This window comes from Tarenaya hassleriana, unplaced genomic scaffold (genome assembly GCF_000463585.1).
Source record: "Tarenaya hassleriana unplaced genomic scaffold, ASM46358v1 Cleome2, whole genome shotgun sequence".
Classification (NCBI taxonomy): domain Eukaryota; kingdom Viridiplantae; phylum Streptophyta; class Magnoliopsida; order Brassicales; family Cleomaceae; genus Tarenaya; species Tarenaya hassleriana.
Genome location: NW_010965372.1, coordinates 3623035 through 3639088, shown reverse-complemented (window position 1 = coordinate 3639088; position 16054 = coordinate 3623035). Strand labels below are relative to the sequence as shown.

General features: G+C 37.2%; 4 protein-coding genes across 15 annotated transcripts in view; 3 read left to right on the top strand and 1 right to left on the bottom strand.

Moving 5' to 3' along the window:
• Positions 1–1890, bottom strand: part of LOC104812057 (putative pentatricopeptide repeat-containing protein At1g77010, mitochondrial) — a 2591-nt gene extending 701 nt beyond the window's left edge. The window contains exon 1 of one of the 2 annotated variants that reach the window (XM_010539010.1): positions 1–1890. In XM_010539010.1, the coding sequence (XP_010537312.1) occupies positions 1–1858 (1858 nt within the window). In that variant the 5' untranslated portion in view covers positions 1859–1890. The other variant, XM_010539009.1, reaches the window with a different exon arrangement.
• A 1782-nt stretch (positions 1891–3672) lies between these two features.
• Positions 3673–5658, top strand: LOC104812056 (uncharacterized protein DDB_G0271670-like). Its single transcript, XM_010539008.2, has 2 exons — positions 3673–4532; positions 5163–5658. Exons 1-2 carry the CDS (start codon positions 3817–3819, stop codon positions 5215–5217), a joined length of 771 nt encoding a protein of 256 aa, XP_010537310.1. The 5' UTR covers positions 3673–3816; the 3' UTR covers positions 5218–5658.
• An 820-nt stretch (positions 5659–6478) lies between these two features.
• On the top strand, positions 6479–10025 carry LOC104812054 (TOM1-like protein 2). 3 transcript variants are annotated; one of them, XM_010539005.2, is made up of 11 exons: positions 6479–6858; positions 7129–7225; positions 7310–7468; positions 7622–7700; positions 7830–7928; positions 8040–8153; positions 8237–8373; positions 8739–8820; positions 8898–8983; positions 9071–9277; positions 9433–10025. In XM_010539005.2, the coding sequence occupies exons 2-11, from the start codon at positions 7152–7154 to the stop codon at positions 9923–9925; spliced, it is 1530 nt and encodes a 509-aa protein (XP_010537307.1). In that variant the 5' UTR covers positions 6479–6858; positions 7129–7151; the 3' UTR covers positions 9926–10025. The 3 variants fall into 3 exon arrangements, with proteins under 3 accessions (XP_010537307.1, XP_010537309.1, XP_010537308.1); XM_010539007.2 differs by lacking the exon at positions 7129–7225 and having other exon boundaries at positions 6479–6771; XM_010539006.2 differs by lacking the exon at positions 7129–7225.
• A 779-nt stretch (positions 10026–10804) lies between these two features.
• LOC104812053 (nuclear transcription factor Y subunit C-10-like) lies at positions 10805–15304 on the top strand. Of its 9 annotated transcripts, XM_010539000.2 has the most exons (12): positions 10805–10988; positions 11137–11349; positions 11448–11597; positions 12365–12417; positions 12512–12581; positions 12917–13455; positions 13561–13648; positions 13772–13845; positions 14097–14303; positions 14406–14516; positions 14616–14693; positions 15087–15304. In XM_010539000.2, exons 6-12 carry the CDS (start codon positions 13306–13308, stop codon positions 15087–15089), a joined length of 711 nt encoding a protein of 236 aa, XP_010537302.1. In that variant the 5' UTR covers positions 10805–10988; positions 11137–11349; positions 11448–11597; positions 12365–12417; positions 12512–12581; positions 12917–13305; the 3' UTR covers positions 15090–15304. The 9 variants fall into 9 exon arrangements, with proteins under 9 accessions (XP_010537302.1, XP_010537305.1, XP_010537303.1 ...); XM_010539003.2 differs by having other exon boundaries at positions 11286–11349; positions 12368–12417; positions 12512–13455; XM_010539001.2 differs by having other exon boundaries at positions 12368–12417; positions 12512–13455.
• Positions 15305–16054: the final 750 nt, after the last annotated feature.

Here is a 16054-nt window from a genome sequence, read left to right as displayed (position 1 = left end):
TCTTTCCCTTTGCTCTATCTCCATGAGCAACACATCCCCTTAGAACAGATGACCATATGCTTGCATCCGCCTTGAAAGGCATCTTTTCCACGAGACCGATGGATTCTTCCAAGAATCCAGCACGGGCCAAAAGGTCGACTATGCACGAGAAATGTTCGATACCCGGGTCAATGTGATATTCCCGTTTCATCGCATCAAATAATTTCCTTCCTTCTTCAACTAGACCGGTATGATCACAAGCAGAGAGAACTCCCATGAAGGTGACACCAGTGGGTCTAATGCCAGAATCCATCATTTTATTGAACAGATCAATTGCTTCAAATCCATACCCATTTGTGGCATAACCCATCAGCATAGAATTCCACGATATTTCATCCGACTTTACCACCGAGTCGAATACTTTTCGACCATACTGAATCAATCCACACTTGCAGTACAAATCAATGAGGGAAGATGACACTATCTGATCTGAATCAAGCCCAACGATGATCGCCCTCGCAAAAACCTGCTCACCGAGTTCAAGAGAAGAAACACTAGCACACGCACTGACGACGCTAGAGAGGCTAAACTTATCCGTCCGCAAGTCCAGTCTGTGCATATGGAAGAAGAGATTCAAGGTTTCAACTGGACAGCCATTTTGGCTGAGACCCACTACCATTGAGTTCCAGGAGATCAAGCTTTTCTTTTCGATTTTCTCGAATATCTGTTTTGCCTCTTCGATTCTTCCGCAGTTGGAATATACCGCGATCATGGAATTCAGTAAGATCGTGTCGTAGTTCTTCAGCTCTCCGAAGAGTTTGCAAGCATCGGTAGGGCTTCCACACTTAGAGTACATGTCAAGCAAAGTGCTAGCTACGACTATGTCATCGATAAACCCGAATCTACAAGCATGACAATGCATTGCTTTACCGTTTTCGAGAAGGCCCAAACCATTGCAGGCATTTACGACACTTGCAAGCGTAGAAGAATCCTCTCTAACTTCATATCTCCTCATCTCATTGAAAAGAACTAATCCTTGAATCTCCATGTTGTTTGAAATATACCCGGATATCATCGCATTCCATAGAACTACGCATCTGTTCATTTTCCTATCAAAAACCTTTCTGGCATCATTCACTCTCCCACAATCTGTATAACCTGAAATCAGCGCAGATATAGAAAAGTCATCAGGTTCCTCCATCTGATCCAACACATTGCTTGCCACGCTCAAATCACCACATTTTGAGTAAAAATTTACAAGAGAACTACTCATTACCGAGTCATATTCGATGCCACCGATCAATATATGAGCGTGTATCTGCTTTCCACATTTCAAAGCATTCAAATCAGTACAAGCCCCAATCACAGTGGACAATAAGAACGCATCAGTGCTGGGATTCAACTCCTTGAACAACCTTACAGCCTTTTCAGGATACCCATTTCGAGTATACCCATGAAGCAATGAATTCAACGTCACAGAATCTTTCCTCGGCATCTCGCCGAATAACCTCGCGGCAACACCAAGCTCGCCTGCCTTCGCGAAACCAGAGACAACCACATTCCAAGTGAAATTGTTCCTTTCCGGCATCAATTCAAACAACTTCATGGACATGTCCCTATCCCCCGACTTCATATACCCTTCAATCATGATGTTCCACGAGAAACAGTTTCTGTCAGACATTTCGTCGAACAGGTTTCGCGCGTGGCTTACACTGCCACACCTCCAATACATCTGGATTATATTATTTGCGGCAATCACCATTGAACTAAGAAGACCCTTCTTGAGGAACAAGCCATGGATTTGTCTCCCTAGGGCTTCACGAGTTCTGGTGTTGCAGGATTGAAGAAGACGGACATAGCATTGATAATCTCCTTCCATGGCGGGTGACCGGTTCCCCAAATTATTTATTATTTGAGAAAAAAATAAATAAACCCCATAATTCATGTTTATGACAACCAAAACGGTGTCGTATATAGAGAACGAGGGAACCCGGAGTTGACCAGAGTCAACTCCGGAGCAAATGTTCAGTAGCGTTGGGTTTTACTTGGAGCAATAATAGTCTTGCGTAGTTCCGCTTTACTTTTAACTTTTTTAACTTTCTGTTAATCTACCACTATTTTATAATAATAATAAAACCCAGTTTAGTACATAATTTAATTCTTATTTATTTTATAAATAAAAATTTATAGAACCGAATAAATAATTTTCGTATAAATATCTAACTGAACCCGACAAATATTGAATCACAATCCGAATTAAAACTAAATCGAAACGAACTATTTAACATTTGATTATAATTTGGTATAATTGTAATAAATCAAAAATACGATTTCCGAACCGAACTTAAATACCGAGCCAATAACCGTAACATTATAAATTTGATTGTATGCGTCGTTCCAATTTCATTCTATATAAATCTAAATCGCTATTATTTCCCATTATAAATTTGATTTAGGAATTTTTTATTTTAAAAAAAAAAATCTTGATTGTGAGGAATTCTAATTTTAACTTTTAGTGCGCCAAAACCGCAAAACAAAATATTTCGATTTCAAAGAATTATAAGTCATCCGTTGGGATGTCGTCATTGCTGACGCAGACGCATGCAATAACTACGCTGGCCCACATTTACAAACAATGAAAATAAATAAATAATTATATAAACGATGACAAAAAAATTAAATTTTTGTGGGATCGATTAGATAATATATTAATAACGATAATTGTTCGAATTAGGGGTGACCATTTCGTTTATTAACTGAATAATCGAGTTGAACCGAATTGAATAAGATATAACCGTATTCGAACTACCCAGTATCAAAACCGAACAGTTATGATTTTCTAAATCCGAAAAATCGAAACCAAAGTATCGAACCGAACCGAATAAAAAAATAACCGAAAAAACCGATGATTTCTTTGAAAAAAATGAATTTTTTACCGAAACCGAACCGAACCGGAATTATGTAAAAATTGAATGGTTATAGTTTTTTATAACCGAAATAACCGAACCCGAAATAACCGAAGCGAAATCCAAAATGACATCCCAGGCGGAACGAACAACAGTCGCGTTTGTATGGGCACACGTATGATAATAATTTATATACGTGGGTGATGAATTTGTCTTCGATATTATCGTATAGATATTAATTTACTCAATTTAATTAATCATATTTTGAACAATTAATGACTTTAATTATCAATGTCACGCCCACAACGTTTTATTTTTATTTTCTATTTGTTATTTTTGTATGGTATGGAATGAATCCCTTGACTTTTGAAGCACATATCAACGTCCTCTCAAAATTAAATACCAATTAACAATTTAGTTTTCTAACAATTTATTTCCGAATATACTTTTATTAAACGATACAACATACTTCTTAAAGGTCGAAATAGTTTAATTTTTGGTGGTATTTATTGGTAATTAATTTGCATCGGTAAGTAAATTGTTGAAATTCAACAATAAAAAAAATCATTATTCATGTAATAACATATAAAATAGGCGCAATATTCGTTCGGTATCATATCATTTTTCTAATAGATATTAATTTTAGTACCATTTATTTGAAAATAAAAGAGAAATAATAAAGTTATTAAAATAATAGTTTGGACATTAAATCGCAAGTTTCTGTTTAAAGAGTTTTAAAAACTATTATGGTAAATAATCAGACAAAATCTGAGTGGAAATATTTCGTCGGTTTAGGCAAGAAGCAGTGGAAATCTAAAACAGACAAAAACACATTTTCCCTTCAAAGCAAATCCACCTCTCTCTCTTTCTATCTCTTCATCATCATCGTCATCTTCTCGTCTCACCGGAAATTCTTGTTCTTCAGATCGCGATGTTAGATCCTTCATCGAATTCCCACAAAACCCAATTGTGTTTCCCCAATACCTCAGACGACCACGAAGATTCCGGCGTCTGTTCACCTCCGCTATGGAGAACGAGCCCGTCGATGAGCCCTCGTCACCGGAGCAGTTACCGGAGCCTGTCGCCGTCTTCGAAGGCTCAAGCCATCGCTCGCGGACAGCGGGAGCTTATGGAGATGGTCAGTAAGATGCCCGAGTCGTGTTACGAGCTTTCGTTGAAGGATCTCGTGGAGGCGAACGCCAGCGAGTTAGAGGAGAGGAAGGTGTTCGATGAAATGCGGCAGAGAACGAGTAAGCCGAATAGGGTTGTGAAGAAGATGAACAGCGATAAATGGCCGGAGAAGAATCGGGCCGAGAGCGTGAAGAATCGTGGGTTGCTTCTGAAAATGGCGTTTCCGGTTAATTTGGGTTCGAAGAAAAGTTCGACAAAGAAGAAGAAGAAGAAGGATGATGATTCATCTGTGACATGTAAAGGGTATTGTGTCTCGTCAAGGCCTTCGGACACTGATGGATCTGCGAGAGTTTGGGACAAAGATTGGTGGAAGAAGGAATTATCTGAATCGCAAGGGAGCGATAGTGGGATCTCAAGTATTAACAGTGGAAGCACGAAGAGCAGTGGTAGTAGCAGTAGCAGTAGCAGTAGCAGTAGCAGCAGCAGTAATCGAAGAAGCAGAGGCAACATCATAAGGTAATATTCATAATTTCTTGAAGGAGATGAAAGGTTTTAACTTAGACGATTCACATAAAATATTTTCATTCTGCCTTTTTTATTTTGGATACTGAAAATCTGATTTTGAAGGAAAGAATCTGATTTCCATAATGTCATTGAAATACTTCACATCTGATTCTTGGTAGTTATCTTCTTGTGGAATTAAAATTTTCCGAGTCAATCTATAATTCTTTTTGTATATGCTGCCAAAAATTTGGGATTACATAACAAAAAAAGGCGACTTTTCTTTAACGTAACTGCCGGTTCTTTTTCTCTTTCTTCACTTTAAGGACCTGTTTTCTGATACTTTTTAGTTCTATCTTGTGAATTGTGCAATGATCATGTTGAGTTCTATACGGATGGTTAATGGGTATGAAGGGTTTTTGAAATATTGAAAATATCGAAGCAAAATTTGTATTTTTTTTGTTGGTGGCAGATGATTTTGAGGTTAAAGTTTCAAACTTTATCAAGTTCTTGAACAAGTGACTCGTAAAAGACGTCAGATTCATGGCCATTTTCTCCGAGTTGTGCTTAATTTTGTAACATAATCTCGGTTGTCATTTCTCAAATTTATAGATTTTAATCTTTAGTTATGGTTGTTTCTTGCAGGGAAAACAACTCAGGTTGTTTGTGTTTCCTCCAGAATTTACATATATGTGACTGATGTTCATGAACGATTGGTGACACACACATATATATATATATACATATATATGCATATATGTGTCATGTGTGTGTGTGTATAAGCTTGAAACTTTTCTTGGATATATGAACAAGTACAGAAGAATATGAAGACGGGGAAAGAGGAAATGGCGAATGTAAAAACGTCGAGTGTGCCACCAAATATTCTAATTTTTCCTTGTAAAATTTTCCCATTTTTTTGGGGGAGTAATAAGTCTATGTGTTAAGTCTATTGGATTTACAACTTTTGGATTGTTCTGTATATCTTTTTGTTCTGTCACTTTTGTTTCTATGCAATGGGGGTGGAGACTGCTCGACGGTTGATTTCGGGATGTCCGACCCTCGGGATAGCCGGCCCTGAATCTGTCTCTCGGGGTACCGATCGAGTTTGAAATCTTATTGCCGTATCTATGTCATTTGAACACTCGAGATACGAATATCTGTGGGTACTCTAAATACTCGGTTACTAGTGGGGTTATTGGCCGAGGAGGACGAGAGATAAGTCGAGAAAGGGATATGGGTATGACGTTTTAGGATGAAGAACCCTAATTCTAATCGTAAACGAGACTGACAATATATATATATATATAGATGCAAATTTTTAGGGATGAGTGTTCCGGGTTTCAATTCGATTCGGCAATAGTGTATTCGACTCTATAAAAACATTGTATCAAACTAGAATCGAATGTTAATTTAATCGGTTTGATTCGTTATTAATGTTGGATTTGTTTAGAATGATTTCGTTACATGAATACCAAATAAGAAGTATTCACATGTAGGATGGATAATTCAAGTTTTGGTTTCATATTCATAGATTTGGTTTGTTATTTATCGGATTCGGTTTGAGAATGATTTATTCAGTTCTACTACAAAATTAGAATCGGATATTATTCGATTCGGTTCATTTTCGATTCGAATCTAAATTTTTGAATCAAAACGTTCATCCGTACGATTCTTCATCGATCAAAATTAAAACTCAATTCCGTTTCCTAGTAGGGTACCAAACGTTTTGGACTTATTTGCCAAATACTAACTTAAGATATTAGTGCTTATTAATAATTATTATTTTGATGTTAAATCAAAATCACATCATCATCAATCAACCTAATGAATCTCTCCATCATTCCTTAACTTGGAAGAGACGTACTTATACTTTGTTGTGGTTCCAAAGAAGGGAAATGGATCCACTAATGAGGAAGACTTTCGGATATCTCGTCCAAAAAAAAAAAAAAAAAAAAAAAAACGCGTTCGCATCTATTGCGTTTGGAAAACGTCAGCGTTTCGGAACTCCTTGTCCGGAGGAAAAATCAAGTCAGTCCAGACGTGGAAACTCAGATCGAACGCGACCGTCAGCGACAGCGTTGGGATTTTTTCTGTCACTTTGACTGGTTCCATGGCGCAACGAGTAAAAAAAAAAATCAAAACACGAAGTCGAGGTAGAACCCACCAAGAAAGAAAAAATGGAAGTCGTCGTTGATTTCTGAACGGCGAAGTCCCAGTTCGAGAAAGAGAGAATTTTTCCGACAACCTCTCAAAGGTTATTAATTCATCGTCTTGATCCTTGATTCTTACAAAAAAATCTTCTGTTGGGCGCTGCGTCTCATCTGCTCTTAGGTCTTGACTGGTAAATCTCCTTTGATTTCTGTTGTCTCAGGACTCATGAATCACTGTTTCCTTCAGTTCAAGCTCTTATGATTTTGCAATTTGCTTGGGTAATCTGACATGGGTCTCCAAAAAGAGAGCGACTTTCCGTTTGATTTTCCTTCTTCCTTCACGTTCTAAGGATTTCAGTTAATTTCGTTAGACTTTAGCAGTTCTGTTGTAGGATTTTGATGTTCATGGTCGGAGTCTGAAATCATTTCTCTTAAGAAAAACCCAATTTCTTTTTTTCCAGAACTCCGACCAAATCAAGTAGCCATGAAACATCTATCTGATCCTAGAAAGGTGCAATGGACCTTTTGTTGGCTTAACAATCTGATCTTAGTGATGCGGTTCCATTCTTGATCTACATTGTCCTGAACTCTCTTGTTCTAGCTAGGATTCAGTGCTTATGATGTCTCTTCCTGTTCATGTAGGAAACTCGGACTTTGGAGTTTAATCGAGAAGCAATCTCGGCTCGAGATGGCGAATAACGGGGCAGCGTCATGTGCAGAGAGGGCTACAAATGGTATGCTGGTTGGTCCTGATTGGACAATCAACATCGAACTCTGCGATATCATCAACATGGATCCGAGGTAAAAGTTCATGATGTTCTCCTCGAAAATTCTCGTTTTCAGTTTGTGCCGTTGTTGTGTCATTCTCGATGTTTTAGCGAGGAACGAAACTCCCGGGTTATTATAGGCTCTTTCGAGAAACTTACCCTAAATTTCCTTTATTGATTTCTGTAGCCAAGCCAAAGAAGCATTGAAGGTGCTCAAGAAGCGGTTAGGAAGCAAAAATCCGAAAGTACAGCTTCTAGCTCTTTATGTGAGTGCCTTTTCTTTCCCCGCCACCGTTCTCGGGCTTGTTTTCATATATTTGCCGACTCCTCTCTGTATAGACTCCGGAAAAAAAAAGGGTTCAAAATCTGAGATTCGTGATTGGATATCGGTGCAGGCATTGGAAACCCTGAGTAAGAATTGCGGTGAGAATGTGTATAAGCTGATCATAGACCGCGGTATTTTGCACGACATGGCCAAGATAGTGAAGAAGAAGGTTCACTTACTATCCCCTTTCACCTCCTCTGCTTGTAATATCACTTCAACTGTTTTGTTTTGTACTGGCAAGCTCTCGGCTCATGCTGAAACTCCCGAGCCGATTTTGCAGCCTGACTTGAATGTAAAGGAGAAGATACTTAGCTTGTTAGATACATGGCAAGAGGCTTTCAGTGGACGTGAGGGAAGATACCCGCAATACTACAACTCGTATAATGAACTCCGGGTAAATTACATTGCCTTCTTTTGTAATGATCGGGCGATAATGATTTATTGATAATCGTTTTTGTTTCCATGTGAAATTTTTAGTCTGCTGGATTTGGTTTTCTGCCACGGACAGAGAGCAGTGTATCGTTCTTTACTCAGCCCGTTGCGTATTCTGCAGCGTCGGATGAAGATGCCGCTATCCAAGCTTCACTGCAGAGTGATGATGCTTCCACTCTAAGGTACTCCAATGTAAAATTGAAAAAGATTCTAAACATCAATCTAGTATTGTTTTTTGGGAAAATCCCATACAAAACTGCCGGATTGATACATAAGCTTTAAAATTTCCAGAAAAATACACGAACTTTACCCGACTCCCGATTAAAATCGGGAATTTTACAAAGACTCCTTAAAAACTACATGGCATTTGATGAGAGTTGGTAACAAATTCGTGTTTTTATACGAGGTTTTTCCTTTTTGTTTTTTTATCTCATATTCAAGCCAAAGCTTTGGCCGACCCCAAATGAACTTGGGAATGAGGCCATGTTGTTGTTGTATTCAAGCCAAAGCTTATCATTGGTATCCGTCCCGTGTTTTTTTTTTTCAGCTTGGAAGAGATCCAAAGTGCTCGGGGAGCTGCCGATGTCTTGATGGAAATTCTTGGAGCCCTCGATCCTCGGCATCCCGAGGTAGAATATGGCGGTGGCAGGATAAGAGTTTATGGTTCAATTCATTGCTTTCAAGTCTAAAATCGGTACTTTGTCAGGATTTGAAGGAAGAAGTTATTGTTGACCTTGTCGAGCAATGCCGCAATTACCAGAAACGTGTAATGGCTATGGTGAACACCTCTACGTAAGGATTCACTCCGCTTAACTCTTGTTTCTGTCGTTTTTCATGGTCTCTTTCCGATGACGAGATTGACGGGGTTTTTGTTTTCAGAGACGAGGAGCTTCTCTGTCAGGGATTGGCATTGAACGATAGTTTGCAGCGTTCTCTTCAGCGTCATGACGATATCGCCAAGGGGAACCCTGTTTCCACGAGTGAAGTCGCTACCGCTTCCCCTCCCGTACCGCTTGTCAACATCAACCATGATCATGATGATGATGATGACGACGATGATGATGATTTTTTCCAGCTAGCTCACAGGTAATGGCGTCTATTTATGTCAAGTTTCATGCTTTCTTGCTTATTCTTGTTAAAGGTCCAAGACTTTGGATTGCAGACCTTCATCTTAAGTTCAGCCATGGAGGTTCTGTTTCATGGAAAATCCCTGCAACTGAGCAAACTCCATTATTCTGCAGGTCGAAGAGGGAGAAGGGTTCACAATGGTTCAGCCCTGTTCGTCCTCCACCACCTCCTACAATGAGACCGGTATCCGTTGATTCCGATAATGCTGACTATATCCGCGGCGATATATACAGACCGAAAGGATCTCCAGAGAATGTTAGACCACCACCAGCTCGAGGGTATTCCCCTTCTGTTTTTGATGATCCATTTCCCATGAGAAAATCTCCCGAGCAATCACTGGTCGTTGGAAATCTCCCGCCACCGCCTTCCAGACACAACCAGAGGCAACAGTTCTTCGAGAGACATCGTAGTTCGAGCAGTGGCTCGGATTCCTCGTCCGACGGTCTGGTGGGTCAGACTCGGAACCTTTCTCTGAATCCTAATGCTTCTGGTATCGGTCCGAAGAAAGAGGAGGATGCCCTTTTCAAGGACCTGGTTGAGTTTGCCAAAGCCAGGTCGTCTTCTTCCTTCCCGAAACCCAACGGTCAGAATAACCGGTCGTTTTGAGAGAACTTCAGTTGTCATTGATTGAATGGATGATGATGATGATGATGATATAGTATCTTTGTTACTGTCCAATTAAAAGTGAATCTAGACCACAGTTTTTCCTTTTTCTCTTTAATACCATTTAAAGTCATGGCCTTTATACAAGATTTGCATCTTGAAGCAATTTATAGAATTACCGGAGAAAAGTACCAAGGAGATTTTTGTTCACTTAATCCTTTGGGCACAAATCTAGATAAAACCACATTAAACAAACCCTTTTATTTAAAATTCATTATAAAAACCATCAATTATTAACTTTAAACAAAGATTATCAACTATATAGATTATTTAAAACCAATCTTTTACTTTAAATTTATTTTAAAAAAAACTATTAACTATTAATTTTAATAAAAAATCATCATATATCTAAATTACTCAAAAATTATTATGTTGTACATTTATTTTAAAATTTTTATAAAATTTGAATAAAAAAATATATTAATTATATAATTCTAAAAATCACAATAAAAACATAATATTTATTTAAATTTATCATATTGTAATATTTAACATTTATATAAATATTATAAAAATTAATTTTTATATAATAAATTTGTATATAAATAAATATTATATTTAAAATCGAGTATATTTTCTTGGTTATAAATATTATCTTTAAATTTTTTTATATATTAATATTTGAGAGATTGTAAATTATAAATATTTTATTAGTTAATAAATATAAGAGATAATATATATTTATTAAAATACAATAATTTTTATTAATTTATATTTTATTGGTAGTCCCATTTTTTTTTTGCAGTTTTTGTTTTTATTTTATTTGTGGAAGCAAAACCCTGTAAAAATACAAAATTTCCCATTTTCAGTAGCTCAAACAAATCTCACTAACCAGGCATTACAAAAAAACACCATTTAAGGGAAAAATGATAATGATATGTTTCTGTCTCTGAATCAGAGAATCTGTGTGCCCATGAGAGGTAAAGGAGGGAGAAAGAAGAAGGAGCTCTGCAGCAAATGTCAAGAGACTAGCGCCAGCACTCACTCGCCGATCGAAGAACAAGAAGTGGGTAACCCTTGTTTTGTACCGATCGATACCCTAAATACCGTAAATTTTCTGGGTAGAGAACAGATTTGCGTAGTGTTAATAGGAATTGCAGATGGGTTCGATAATTGGTTCGATTATATGAAGTAATTGGGATTGAATTTGACAGGAGAAAGAAGAATTCTGTCCATCCCTTTTCGATTCTCCCATGAACGTTGCTTTTGTTTCTCGTATGTTGTGGAAAAGGAGGGCTCAAAGGGATAATATCCAACACAACTTGATGATGTTTGTAATGATGAAAAGAGTTTTCGTCTGCAGAACTGTTGAAATCAGACTTCTCAATGTTCTTCCCATCAATATGCCTAAGCTGTTTGATTTTTGTGTGAGTTATGTTGTTTCATCCCTCAGATCGTTAATTTTTGTGGGATTTGTTTGAAAAACATAGTATTCTTGGTTTCTGATTGTTTGAACTTCCTGCAGAAGTAAAAAGTTGAGGGCTTTCGTATTGGAGGAGAATTTGAATGACTCAGAGTTGTTCACTAGGCTAGATAACGGTAGGAGACGTTGATTCCTGGACAAGACGTAAGTTGGGTCTTGCTTAGCCGTGGAAATGCTTGGCTTCTGAACTAGGTTTGTGATCTTTCCTGTCAGGAAATCGAAAAAAATCTCAAAATTTGTTTACGTAGTCATATGATTGTTCTGTGGAGAATTGTTTCTGAATGATTTTTTGATTAAGATATCTCCAATGAGTTCCTGTTAAACAATGGAAAAGGGTAGCAGCCTTATTTAAACCGTTAATGTTGTGTTTGATGGTTGGTTTGACAATTGGGATTTGCAGAGTGATTTCCTTCAGAGGGGACGAGTTCCGTTTGCTCTTCGTTGTGGTGGATAATATCTTTATGTGTGATTTCAGGTTGAATTTGGTAACCGTGCACTTGTGTTAATAGATAAGATAATCGGTAAATATGGTATTCTTATGACAGTATCAAACATTTTATGATTGGACATTCGATTTATTACAAGAACGAGAGAAAATGAGTAATGTGTGTTAAACAAGGTTTTTGTCTAAGAGATGGCTTATGCTTTGTTATGTCGTCAGGTTAGAATATTCTTTGTTTGAGGACGGGTTGCGAAACTTAACATATCAGTTTTTGTGTTATTGCATTTACCCAATATGTTCTCACTGTCAATCGAAATGAAAGTTAAACAAGCGTGTGAACGTCGTGAGGATTTCATTGCCTAAATTAATGATATGAAATGCTATATTGTTTCCTCTTTTATGGTAGGGCATTCTATTAGCCTTTATCTTTCTGCCACTTTGACAATTTCCAATATCGATCTTTGTGAACCGATGCTTGGTTCTCTTTCAACACCGTAATGGATAATATCATTTGTAGAAGTTTTGGAGCTACGAAAACGTGCTTCTCAATGATGTGCCTGCTTGAATTAGGTGAGCATTTCGTTATGGAAGGAATTTAACTTTGGTTTTCTTGTTACACTTTTTGTCTGGTTATTGTAAGCATTGCATTATCTATTCCTTGCAGGACGATGGATCTAGACCTGAGATGCTCTGATCCATAAAAATTTAGTTATCGTTGACAACACATCCTTTGGGTAAGGATGTTTCGTCCATACATGATGATGCATTGACCGATGCATTAAGGTTAATGGTTGGATCATCCACAGGGACTTTTCATACTTTTAAATTTCTTATTACCAAATGAGAGGATCTCAAATATGTAACAAGATGAAGATGGTATAGAGAGTGGCATGTCTATATATGGGGTAACACAATAGCGGGCAATAATTTCATTTAAGAAATGAATTGATGAGCTTTAAGATTTGGATAAGTTCACTATATCTAGATCGTCCTCAACGAGGAAGAAAGAGCCACCAAAAGGGTTAAAGTGTCAAATGCGATATAAATGTTAAATTTCTACCCCATACAGAAAAGTTTTCGTATAGACAAACAAGTGCGCCAAAATAAATGCTAAAACTCTACCTCATGGAGGAAAGGCTCGCAGAGCAGACTGAAGGAAGGGGTTGCGAGTGGTTCTTTCGTATGGAGGATCACGAGCAGCACGAGGCGGAGATTTAGCATTTATGTCAATGTTTATATGAATCTTTCCTTCCAAGGTAGAGATTTAGCATTTATATCGCATTTGTTTTTTTTCTCTTTTGTTGGATTCTCTTTCCAAATCTAGATAGTGAATTCATTTAGATTTTAGTGTTCATATAATTATTCCTTGCTTTGGTTAAACCTCTCTCTATATAGACCCGCTCCTCCGTCCTCTACATACCCGACTTCTTTTCATTTGATTGTCAAGAATTGACAAGAATGAAAAGATCTTTTGTGAATGATCCGGCTTTCGATCCGAATGCACTTGCCAAGTCATCTCGTGTCTGGATGCAACCTCCTTACCATGGGATGCACAACACAATGCCGATGCCTGAGATGATGTTGCCTTGTTATCCAGCAACCAGCGAGGTGAGTCGATTCATTTAGTCGTTGCTCTCTTTGTATTTTCTCAAATTCTTTCTGCTTGCTCGATCATAAACCTGTCTAAACGCATGAAGGATTTGTGATTAACAGGTTGATGAGGACTATTTAAAGCAAAAGATGGGCCTAACTCTGGAGGTCTTTTGGCAACGGCAGCTGAGTGAGATGAAAAATTTCACAGGTGATTAATTTTAGAGATGTTTAGATCATCGGATTCGGAAATAAGGAGATCGGTATCGCTGTTTTTTTTCTGTTTTTGTAATTGTCTGTTTTCTTTGTTTTTCATTTGTGCTGTGGATCACAGGGGGGTTCAAAAGCGAAAATCAGTTGCCTCTGGCTCGGGTAAAAAAGATTATGAAATCTGATCCTGAAGTCAAGGTATGAAAAGTCGACGAAATCTTTTTCATCGTGAAATCGTTCTTGGATTTCCGAACTCCAGTAATTTTGGTGATTTGGGTGCTGAAATTCTGATTCTAAGTTCACATTTGATGAAACCATTGGTTTCATGAGACAGATCTTGATCTATCGTAGTCGTTTAAATGTTTTTTTCTTGAATCGATCATATACTAAGACGGGATCTTGTGAGATTTTTCTTTTTTTATAAAACGAGATTGCATTTTGACGATCAGATGATCAGTGCGGACACGCCTCCCGTGTTTGCAAAGGCATGCGAGATGTTCATTCTGGAGATGACACTCCGAGCGTGGATTCACACCGAATCACGAAACCGTGACACCATCCAACGCTGCGATCTTGCTGAGGCGGTAAAGCGTTCGGAAACTTTCGACTTCCTGATTGATCTCGTCCCTTTCGGACCGCACTGTGTTCGCCATCAGGTATATATAGCTTTTATTCAATCTTTTCTGAATCTGAATCCACTAAAGTATGAGGCTTATGGTTTGGTTTATAACTTTGTGTGCTGAATTTTTTCGGTTTAGGGTGTGGATCAAAATGCTGTGCAGGAGCAAGTCGGACCGGCTGCTACTGTTCAACCCGTTTTTCCATTACCGAACATGGATCCGCCGGTTAATCTCAACCCGATCGAACAGGTATAACGATTCTCGATCTGATCCGTACGGAACCCGGATGGTTTTTACTGAATGCATTGCTAAGTTAAGATCTTTTTGGTCTGTCGGGTTTGCAACCAGAACCTGGAGGTTCCTCCCGAGCTGTTGGCCGATTCCTTCATGACCGATGAGCCGTTTGACCTCAACTTCGACTTCCCGGTACGTAAAAACCCGTAATCTACGCATTTATACTCGTGGAACATAGAAAATTTACGCATTTCGCGCAAAATCTCGTAAAATTTATAGACTTGGATATGAAATGAACTGAAATGATATCCGGAGAACCAGAATTTGCATTTACAGATATGGTTGGTCGGTTAGTCATTAAAGCATTGGCTATGGAAGGTATTTCATAATTGTGTTCCATAATTTTTCAATGTCTTGTTGGGTCATGGAGATTAACAGCTTTGCATTTTTAGATGGAAAAGATACTACCATTTAATTTGTATATCAATGTTTGGGTTCAACGTCGGTTTTCATTAACCGGTTGCAAACCGTACCGGTTTTATTTTGGTTTGTAATGCTTTGTTATCTGTGGTTTTGGTTCTGCAGTGAAAATGGGCCATGGAGAGGAGATGAAAGGCTTCCTAGAAACAATGAAAAACTTATTTGATCTTACAAAATAATTTGGATCATCAATCTATGTGTAGGTCCATGGTTATATCATATATAATAAGGTCTGTGTTTTTGTGCTTGTGTTCAGACCATTGTTTATGTATTTCAAATTTCGGTTTTAATAAAATGGATGAAGGAAAAAAAACTTTATATTATGTTGTGTGTAACTTTTGGAATTTCTCTGATTCTTTTGCAACAAAATGAAACGTTTATAGAGAATCTAATCTTCGGCACAAATGCATGCCAATTGTAATAAAAATAGGAGTAGATGTTTTAGATTTCGATTATATTTTTATTTTATGATGTTCGAATTTATTTATTTTATTAAAACTATATTCGTTTAGTTTTTATATTGATTTTTAGTTTGGTACGAATTTTACTTGGATTTGTTTTTCATTAAGAAGAATTTTAACTTTTGTTTTTTCTGTTTTTATTAATTACTTGTTTTGAATTCGTTTAATTTATTTATTTTTATATTTCTTTAGTTTTACAACTTGGTTTCATTTAAATATAGTTACATATTATTGGGTTAAATTTGATTCTTTTTGTACAACTAATGAAATATTATGATTGAAACAAGTTTTTTTTTTTGAAAAACATATATAGTCCTAAAATGTTTGTCTGTTCCACGTAAATAATTGCTTGTAATGTGTGTGTGTGTGTGTACACATATATAATAATTATTACTAGTGTTTGTGGGCTCCTTGGGAAAATATATAACAAATTATTCAACAAGTGCTAAACGTATAGAAAGGGGTATATCTTATATAACAAAATTTTTGTAAAAAGATATTTGCATATTAGTTTTTAAAATCTCTATAAAAAGACAGAAACCCCTATTGACTCCTACATTACGGTAGTTTAAAAAGTGTAGCGAGAGGAAGAGATCAAATGTTAATTTTTAA

Excerpts from the sequence above, each read along its gene's own strand:
- LOC104812054 (XM_010539005.2), top strand. The coding sequence starts at position 7,152 with ATGAAACATCTATCTGATCCTAGAAAGGTGCAATGGACCTTTTGTTGG. Across the intron at positions 8,154-8,236 it reads ACTCGTATAATGAACTCCGG|TCTGCTGGATTTGGTTTTCT; the intron begins GTAAATTACATT and ends TGAAATTTTTAG. Across the intron at positions 8,984-9,070 it reads GCTATGGTGAACACCTCTAC|AGACGAGGAGCTTCTCTGTC; the intron begins GTAAGGATTCAC and ends TTTTGTTTTCAG.
- LOC104812053 (XM_010539004.2), top strand. The coding sequence starts at position 13,306 with ATGAAAAGATCTTTTGTGAATGATCCGGCTTTCGATCCGAATGCACTT. Across the intron at positions 13,846-14,096 it reads AATCTGATCCTGAAGTCAAG|ATGATCAGTGCGGACACGCC; the intron begins GTATGAAAAGTC and ends TTTGACGATCAG. Across the intron at positions 14,517-14,615 it reads ATCTCAACCCGATCGAACAG|AACCTGGAGGTTCCTCCCGA; the intron begins GTATAACGATTC and ends GTTTGCAACCAG.
- LOC104812056 (XM_010539008.2), top strand. The coding sequence starts at position 3,817 with ATGTTAGATCCTTCATCGAATTCCCACAAAACCCAATTGTGTTTCCCC. Across the intron at positions 4,533-5,162 it reads AGCAGAGGCAACATCATAAG|GGAAAACAACTCAGGTTGTT; the intron begins GTAATATTCATA and ends TGTTTCTTGCAG.